Below are 9,134 nucleotides of genomic sequence, written 5' to 3' on the forward strand. Positions count from 1 at the left end.
GATTGGGGGGGCAAGGCGGGCGACGGAAGGCCGATGCCTCCGTTGCCCGGCCCTCTACAGAATCCACCCCCAAAACCTCCAGGTATTTCCCTCCTTAGAGCTGGCAACCCTACATTCCCCTCAGTGCCTGTTGGTAGGCAACTAAGCTTGGTCCTGTCACCTACTTTGGCCTTTGGGAGAAACCACATTGGGGCCAATCCTGATAGGGTTGCCAACTCCAGATGGGAAATTCCTGGAGACTTGAGGGATGGAGCCTGAAGAGGGTGAGGTTTGAGGAGGGGTGGGACCTCAGACAGGTACACTGCCATAGACTCCACCCTCCAAACCAGTCAGTCCCACATAGGGAACCATTGTTGCCAATCTCCAGGTGAGGGCTGGAGAGCACTCAGTATTACAACTGTTCTGCAGAAGGGAGGGCAGAAGTCAGCTGAAGTCAAAGGGGCAGATAATGGTAGGTTGATGGCTAGCTGGGAATGAGATGGGGTTGCCAACTACATCCTGACAAATTCCTGGGGATTTGAGGGGTGGAGCCTGGAGAGGGTGGGGTTTGCAGAGGGATGGGACCTCAGACAGGTAGAATGCCATAGACTCCACCCTCCAAACCAGCCATTTTGTCCTGGGTAACAATTGTTGCCAATCTCCAGGTGAGGGCTACAGATTACTCACAATTACAACTGCTCTTCAGGTAGCAGAGATCAGTTCCTCTGGAGAAAACAGTGGACTCTGTCATTATACCCTGCTAAGGTCACCACAGCAAATTGACACTGTTTGCCCAAAGCCAGAGCACTGCTCCAGAGCCTCTTTCTAGATCCCGTTGTATTGCTTTCACAACGGGCTTTACTGCTAATTGTAGCATAAACGACAATACAAAAAACAGTGATACAGATGAAGTCAGGGTTTTTTCCCTCAGAAACATGTTATCTTTGCCATTTGGAGAAGCGCCATGAGGTTTATACAGTTCAGTGGGGGGTTTTCCTTGTATCTGCCCTATCTGTTTTTTGGTCAAGCTTCAAGAACTGGAGATAAACCTGGAGCATTTCCGTACAATCACAGTCCCATAAACACATTTGAGCTGTTGCTTCACTTTCCCACATGACTTTTCAGTGACCACGGTACAATGTCTATTTTGCACATAACAGATAAATGGGAGGGAGGGAGAGATCTTGCTACAGAGGAATAACCTCACAACTGCTTAGTGTTTTTAGTTGTCTAGATATTCCTATTCAGGAGACGCATAGTGGGGAGACCAGACAACCCTTTGCTGAATTTTTAAGAATGAAAGGTTCCCAAAATGAAGACTACAAGGGAGGAGGGGATTTATGCCACAAGCAATATCCAATATGTGCCAGATGGCACTATGGGGAGGGGGGGGCATTACATTTCCCCCAGTACAAAATATCAAGTTCAGCCAATGGAATAGGCCTATAACAGATAAACTACCTTGTGGGGAGATGTACAGAGAACACACAGCAAGCTGGGGAAATGATTTCTTTCCATAAAACTTTTCCTTATTGTACAGTAAGGCATCGCACCTTGAAAAATCTGTATATTATTTTCACAATCCCCACTCTCCCTCGCCATGACAGAATTACACTTCCCTTAGCACCATGCGGTGGTAAATGAACTAGCATTGACTGGAAGTGGAGGTGGACTCAGGTAGCAAGAAATCCCTTTTCTGTCTTACAAGGAGCAATCCTAAGCAGGTCTGCTCAGAATGAAGTCCCGTTTTATTCAGCCAGGCTTACTCCCAGGAAATATTCATAGCCACCCGTCTCTGATTTCAGCATGTGAGAGGCAAGACAGTTGAACTTCTGATTGTGAATGCCTGGACGGTGGCCACAGGCTTTATAGTGCCGGGCTTCATATCATGTGAGGAGAGATAGTAGCTGGCTGGTAACCTTCTCTTGCATAATGCGACATGAATGCAGCAGTTGGCTCTGCTCCTTAGGGAATGGGAGGTGACTGAGGCTATGCCCTGAGCTGCCCCTGAAATCTTGTAACCATGGGAACAGTATGAGTGGCATGGGCTAATGAAGCTGTAAGTGTTGGGCTTTGAGGATAAAGGAAACCCTTATAAGTCCAGCGTCAGGAGGCCAGAGTATGGAGCATTGCTGCAGAGGTAAGACGGAGATATTTGAGCACTGGAGCAAGCGTCCCTGTCTCTCTCCTACCTTAGCCTGTGTGTTGGTGATCAGCTCTTAAACCTAGAAAGCTCCCTCTAAGCTGTGGAGTCCTGTGAGAAAAAAATCTATTTTGTGAACTACCAGCATTAAAGTTGTGAGCAGATGATTTGGCTACTGCATAAATCAGTTTGCTCTGGAGCCATCCTTCCTGAGCTAAGACAAAAATGTGTGAGCCAGAGGCTAAAAAACTGTGAGCTAGCTCACACTAACTCAGCTTAGAGGGAACACTGGTCACAATCCTAAGGACACTTTTGTGAGAGTAAGCCCCACTGGATAACATGGGACTTGCTTATGAATAGATCTGCTTATGCTTGCTCCCAAAATCTCTTGTATAGTCTTGGCACAATGCTGTGGCTTCAGTCTGATCAGTTTGATCAAGTCTCCAGGTGAAGAAATTTCAAGCTGATCTACAGAATGATGTGGAAGTCTGAGACAGTAAATCCGTAAATTATACCACTTCAGGCTGCAGGGGGGGTGTGTGTCTCCATTAGGGGAATTTCCCTGCCCACACTAGCCCAACAGATAGAAACGATTTGTATATCTGTCTCCTTCATGTGTTTACTACATGCACAAAGCTTGTTACATGAGGGAGCACTGAAAAATTAGCCCAAACCTGACAGCTAGTGTTGCCTTTCCTCTTGGCTTAACCCACCTTGTGTAGTAGTTGTTATAAAGATCAAATGGAAGAGGAGAAAGCCACCTGCATCACTCAGAGTTCCCTGGAGGAAGGCCAGGATAAAAATAAAAGAGATAGATAAACAGCCTGAAGAGATACAGTCCAGAATTCAGCTACCTTCATGCTGCATCATGTGCCAAGAGATACTTTCCCACAGTGGGGGGGGGGGTCATTCATTCATTCATCATGTGTCAAATGGTGTGTGGGTGGGCAGGTAATAGCAAAGATTAGATGGTAATTCATAGTAAGAGCAGGAGGGGTGCTGGTTAAATGTGATATCATGCTTATATGTCTGCTTTTCCAGCACATTTAGTATTAATGTATTCCGTGAAAACAGATGTGTTCCTTTGCTTTCCCTTGATATCACCTCTTTGCTCATTCATCTTTTGTTGTAGTCTTGTTCCATTCCCTTTCCCCCATTTGTCTTCCCCATGTCCTGGTCAATTTTTGAGCTGCTCTCTGCTTTCTTCTGTCCCCCTCACCTGCCCCAGCATTCTTCTTGCAGCGTGAGAATCTTTACCCACATACAGGCCTGTGTGGCCATACTGAGTATAAGGCAAAATTAAAACAAACAAACAAAGAAAGAAAAATTGACAAGGGCTAGTTTGGGGAATGAAAACATTTCCTTGCTATGCATTTACATCAGTAGTGTAACTGTGAATTAAAAAAAATACATTCCTTATATGTAATATATGGAGTCATACAATATAAACATGAAAGGATATGCTGTGTGGGTCATGAGGTGTGTAAAATACTTTGTGGATATAAGTTTAAGGGTCTTTCTGGAGAACTCTGAGAGCTGTAGTTCTGTAAGGTTAAGAGGCTAAGGATTTCTAACAGCATTCTCAGCATCTCACCGGACTACGGTTGACAGGGTTCTTTCTGGGAAGCCGTAAAAGTTAGATATAAAACCAATATATGTTTGTAATGGAGATCTGCCCTCTGTGCAGTATGAAGCTGCCAAATGGATCATCACCCTAAGAGCTTGTTTTCAGGTGATACTAGACATCATGATGTGACCCAGTGAGCACAATGGGACCAAGGTCAATTTTGTTTGCTTTTCCTCTGCTATCATTTGTTTTAGCTGTATGGGCATCTGTAGAGATGGGACCTGGGCAGTTTAGGGGGGGGGGCAGGACCTTTAGATTACCCCTCAAGATCCTTTCCCACTCTAATGTTCTCTGCCTGCAGATCATCTTTGAAGGTGTCTGTGGCTCAGGCTTCGAGGGAGATATTGCCATTGATGATGTAACCCTTAAAAGGGGGGATTGTCCAAGAAAGCCAATTGTCCCAAATAAAGGTGAGTGCTTGGTGTATTATATGCACGTATCACCCCTAATCTGAAGAAAAAGTGGGAAAAACTCTGCCTGCTGACAGGACTCGGAATGTATGTTTATAGAGTTCTGAATGTGGATCGTTACTGATTGTAAATCAAACTAGATGAGATAGCCCACTTTTTAATGTTCAGTGCAGTTGCAGAGTGGGATGTGAGTTCTGGGGAGGTGTTTCAACCTTTCTCACTGTGATATTTCCCTGATCTAAATCCCCCCCCCCAAAAAAAACTTCATTAAGTTTCTATTTGCCCAGAAAACACGTATGGAACAAACAGCAGCTATGTCTTCGAGGGAAATAACACAGGGGAAGAGATACTGCCTTCTCAACCCAATCCACACTACTGCTACAACATAGATCCTTTGTCCTGTAAGAAAAAAAGGGGGAGAACCAATCACAGATCCCCTCTAAGGCATATCTTAGATTACAGTATGTTGTCAGGATGATGGCAGAGCAAGGAATGGGGAACGGGTCATGCAATCCCCAGGTTATAACAGTTGCTCTAAACCTTTGCCATATTCATTAACTAAAGTAGGTTTTCTTTAGAATCTTCATCTGCTATGAGGTGGGAAGGTAGTAATTGCAGCAGTAGTTACAGGCACAACACAGAACATTTATTTCATTATTACAAACTTTTATTAATTAGTTTAATATACAGACAGAGGTCAAGATTTCTCTGTGGATAAATCTTTCCGCTTGTTTGTGTATTATATTTGTAATACATATCTGAAATCAGCCCTCTGTGGAAAATCACAAAACTGCCCAAACCAGAAAGAAAGCTAGTTTTTCATAAATATTTTACTAAGATACAGAATGCAACAGATATAGATCACTGCTTGATAATTATGTGTTAATGTATGCATTCTTAAATTCTGACCTTTGACTTTATGGTATATTTTTGGCATCCCAATGTGCCTAATAATTTACAATTTAAAAATTACAGTTAGAGAACAGTTTAAAATTATTTACACCAAGAAACACCTGATACATTAAAACTAGCAGGGTCCATTGTATTATTTATGCAACAACCATGGCCAAATCCTAGATTTATTTATTTATTTATATTTACATTTATATCCCGGCCTACCCCGAAGGCTCAGGGCGGCTAACAGGGGCCTTTTTAAATGATATGCCCAATGAGACTTCCTTCAAGGTGTAAATAAGGGCAGGGCCATGGTAGAAGGATGTCCCTCAGATGCCTGCTAAAGTGTCCTTGAAAGAATTGAAAAGTCTTACTGTATATTTGTACTCCATTCTTTCATTTTTGAGTGTGCAGTTTTGCCATGATCCGCCCTGTTTTTTAGATCATCCCTTCTTTTTGTGATAACTTAGACAGCAAAATACTCAAGTTTTCCATGTCTAATCCTTCTCTGTTGTTTTTTTTTTGCCCTACAGCAGTTGCCCTTCCGGGGAACGGCGCCCTCCCCCTACACAAATCTTCACTCTATGGGCTGCTACCTTCCTTCCTTTATGTGCTGCTCAGATGATAGCAAGCGATGGCTCCTGTCTTCTAACCGAGACATTCCTCCTCCTTTCCTATTTGGTCACCTCTGCTCCTCTTCCTCTCCCTCCTCACTGGCACACCAAAGTGTCCATACGTTACCAAAGACTAACAAGCATGACCACGCGAAGGGGATCCAGCTCAGAGCCTGAAGGATTCCTGGAGGAAGTCATAAAGTGTGAGAACAAACAAACAAACAAAAAAGAATAAAAACAAAAAAGTACAAGAGACAGAGAAAGTGGGAGGAAACAATGGAAAGAAGAGATATAAATGCTGGATTGAAAGGCAAAGATGAGAATGGAAAAAGATATTTAAAGGATGAATGAAATGAAAAAAGCCACGTTTCCTTAGGAACGGTGGATGGGACTTCCTCAGGGAAGTGGGAACTTTGTTTTAAACAAAAACAATATATTAAAGCACAAATTTCTACCAGAACTGTTACGTTCTTTACTGCGGAGCCACGGTTTAGGAGACCTTCTAGCACAGAGTCTTCCTTCTGGATGTCTGTGTTATTACTTTCCCTGACTGTCTCTGGTTACGACCTATCTGCTGCAGCACCACCTCACCCTTCCAAAATAACATCCCACTCGTCTCCATTGGGGGGGCCACCCCTTCCCCACGTGCTGGTGACCATAGAACCTTGCCCCCCACCGCTGCATGTGCTTCAGAGTATCCATATGCATTTTCAAGATTATCACCTATTTACTAGTCCATGTGCAATTTGCTTTGGCCCATCTGTCACACCTTTTTGCTACCAACTTCAGCTCAAGAAGTAAAGCAGAGGAACAGACACGTTGTGAAGACGGATGAAAAAATCTGGGGCAGATATTAGCTGCTGGATCAGCTGTTGACACACACACACACACACACACACCAGTATTTTTGTTTGTTTGTTTTTGCTTTCTCAAGCTTCACTCAGCTTTCTCCCTTTGCCCTTAGTTCTTTTCACCACCATGGAAGCAAGCCAGCCAGCACAGGGTCTGAAAAAGAACGCCTTTGGGTTGGGGACCAAGGTGGGATGAATGTTGACATCGAGTCGGTCAGTGTCAAAGCATGGGCTACAGAAGCCTTGGGGCAAAGATCTTCTCCTGGTGTTTGTTCTGTTTTCTCTCCCTTTCTATAACTCTACCCCGGTAGACAGGATGGGGGGTTTTTTAATCAGAGAAGGAATTGTATACTACCTTCTATGCCTTGCCCAACTCATCCCTCATGACATCTGAAATTGAAACTGTTGCTTGTGAACTGTGGCATTTACCTTGGCACATTATTAATAATCTGGTGTGGATGACATGGTGTTTGGTTTAGTACTGAAGTTGCACTATGATAAGGTAGGAGAAACAGGGAACCCTCCAGTGAGAATTGGGGAAAACAGACTCCATGATGTCGAAAACAAACATGTTCACAGGGAAAAGGAGTGCTGATAAAGTCATACCACCACTATGAGAAAATAATAGAGGTCTCATGAAAGTCAGCTTGTTGTTCTCACCTTGATCTGGGCCTTATTGAGCTTGGAGCACTAGGTTTACCTGTACATTAGGTTGGATAATGTCCTCTATTGTTCTAGCAGGTAACAACAAGGCAGAGTTTTAGATAATAAACCGCTGTGCATATATCCCCCAACGTGTGAAGCAGCGCATTTCAGTACAAGCGTGTGCATTATCCCAGTGCATCTGCTACTTTTAGCGTGTGTATTTCAGGAGCAACATGGTATTATTTTAGGCACAGAGACCCTAACGTATGTCCGCTCTGCCTTCGCAAAAATATCTTGATCTTTCTCAAAAATATGCCAAGAATGCATAAAATTGGGAGAGGGTTTTAAAAAAAAAACTAGGAAATGCTAAGAGACTTGACTTCCCAATGACTGAAAGATGAAAATGTGTGCTAAACTGTTAGACAAGCATCTGGATTTATCATTTTGTAAGGAGGCAACATTTTGTAGTGGTTGTAACATGATTCTTGTGATGATTCTAATTGTGGCAGATGTGCTGGTCCTACTGCTTACAATGGGCTCCTTGCAGCTGAAAATGTAATAACTGTTCTCACTCAAAGAGCCCCCATATGAGTAAGATTTACCTGGACAGCGGGAAATGCACTGCTGCAGAAGATTTGAAAAGTACATATGAGGTATATGGGCATAACAGAAGATGTATGTAGGAGTAAGGTGGTATTTGGGTGGGTTCCCTTGTGTAGTTGACTTCTGGCAGAGGAGAATGAATAGTTTTTGGAAGTCCAGACCATGAATCAGCATAGGGCCCACATATCATTTTATTGTGACCTACAGATGTATTTTCACCCCAGAAGACAGAGATGAGGTCTTTGTTCTCACAGGAGTAGAATAAAGAATTGCCCATTGCCTATCCTTTTATCAGTCTAGACGTAATGCTGACAAAGAATCCTAACCAGCCATATCTTACTAAAAAGAGGACATTGGATTGACAGGATGGAAGAAAGAAAAAGGATCTAGTTAGAAGCTTTAAATGTTCTATCCCTCCCAGCTATTGGTGATTTATTTTTCCCCTCTTAAAAAAAAAAAGTGGTATCTATGTGCAATCTCTTCCAATTCTAGGACCTTCTGAGGTCTTATTAGTAGGCAATAAGATGCCATCCTTGAGCCAACTTTCCCAGCTACAATCAAAGAGTAAAGGTGGATTCCTGTAACCTGGAGCCACACCATAGCCACTGGAAAGCTTGTGTGGTTATCATGGGTAGCCTCTGCTTACATTGTCCAGTCCAGTGTAACTACACACCCATTCCCATAGATTTCCACGCTTCTACATTCATCTGGCTTCATCATCTATCTATCTATCTATCTATCTATCTATCTATCTATCTATCTATCTATCTAAAAGGCTAGCCATGTTCCCGATGACTCACCTTCTACCTGATTGGGCCAGCCTTTCAAGGTCATTTGCATATGCAGGCTGATTGGGCCACACTCTATTCCACATGTCATCCTCTCCCCCCCCATAGCCAGTCAGAACACAGAAGTCATTTGCATATGAGGTCTAATTGGCCCTCACCTCCAACATTCTAAACAGTTTGCTGTTGAGTGTGTCATTGAATGTGTCCTGAAGTCAGGGCTATTTTGGGGCAGGAACGCACAGGAACGGAGTTCCGGCTGGCTTCAGAGTTGGCCATGCCCACTACAGTCAAAACCTCTGTGTGCGTGGCTACAGAGGGAAGGCCTGGAGAGCGACCCCCCCCCCAGCGAATCCAAGGCGGGTGGGCCAGGAAGGATTGTGGAGGTGTTTAAATGCCTCCCCGTGCCTCCCCTGGCCTGTTCAAGGACCAGCTTGCCCAGGCTCCCTGCAGCCAAGGGAAGGCATGGAGGTGTGACCTAATATGCTAATGAGTTTCTGCTGTTGGGTGTGGCCTATTATGCTAATGAGTTCCTGCTGGGCTTTTTCTACAAAAAAGCCCTGCCTGAAGTAAAATACATCTC

General features: G+C 43.8%; 1 protein-coding gene across 1 annotated transcript in view; it reads left to right on the forward strand.

Moving 5' to 3' along the window:
- The window catches only part of LOC107108514 (MAM domain-containing glycosylphosphatidylinositol anchor protein 1-like), a 178,406-nt gene extending 171,081 nt beyond the window's left edge, over positions 1 to 7,325 (forward strand). Inside the window, exons 9-10 of the mRNA XM_015408950.1 lie at positions 4,051 to 4,159; positions 5,587 to 7,325. Of these exons, the coding sequence (XP_015264436.1) occupies positions 4,051 to 4,159; positions 5,587 to 5,678 (201 nt within the window). The 3' untranslated portion in view covers positions 5,679 to 7,325. The remainder of the gene's footprint in view (positions 1 to 4,050; positions 4,160 to 5,586) is intronic.
- The last annotated feature ends 1,809 nt before the right edge of the window (positions 7,326 to 9,134 follow it).

Source organism: Gekko japonicus, unplaced genomic scaffold (genome assembly GCF_001447785.1).
Source record: "Gekko japonicus isolate JY-2015 unplaced genomic scaffold, Gekko_japonicus_V1.1 scaffold19, whole genome shotgun sequence".
Classification (NCBI taxonomy): Eukaryota; Metazoa; Chordata; class Lepidosauria; order Squamata; family Gekkonidae; genus Gekko; species Gekko japonicus.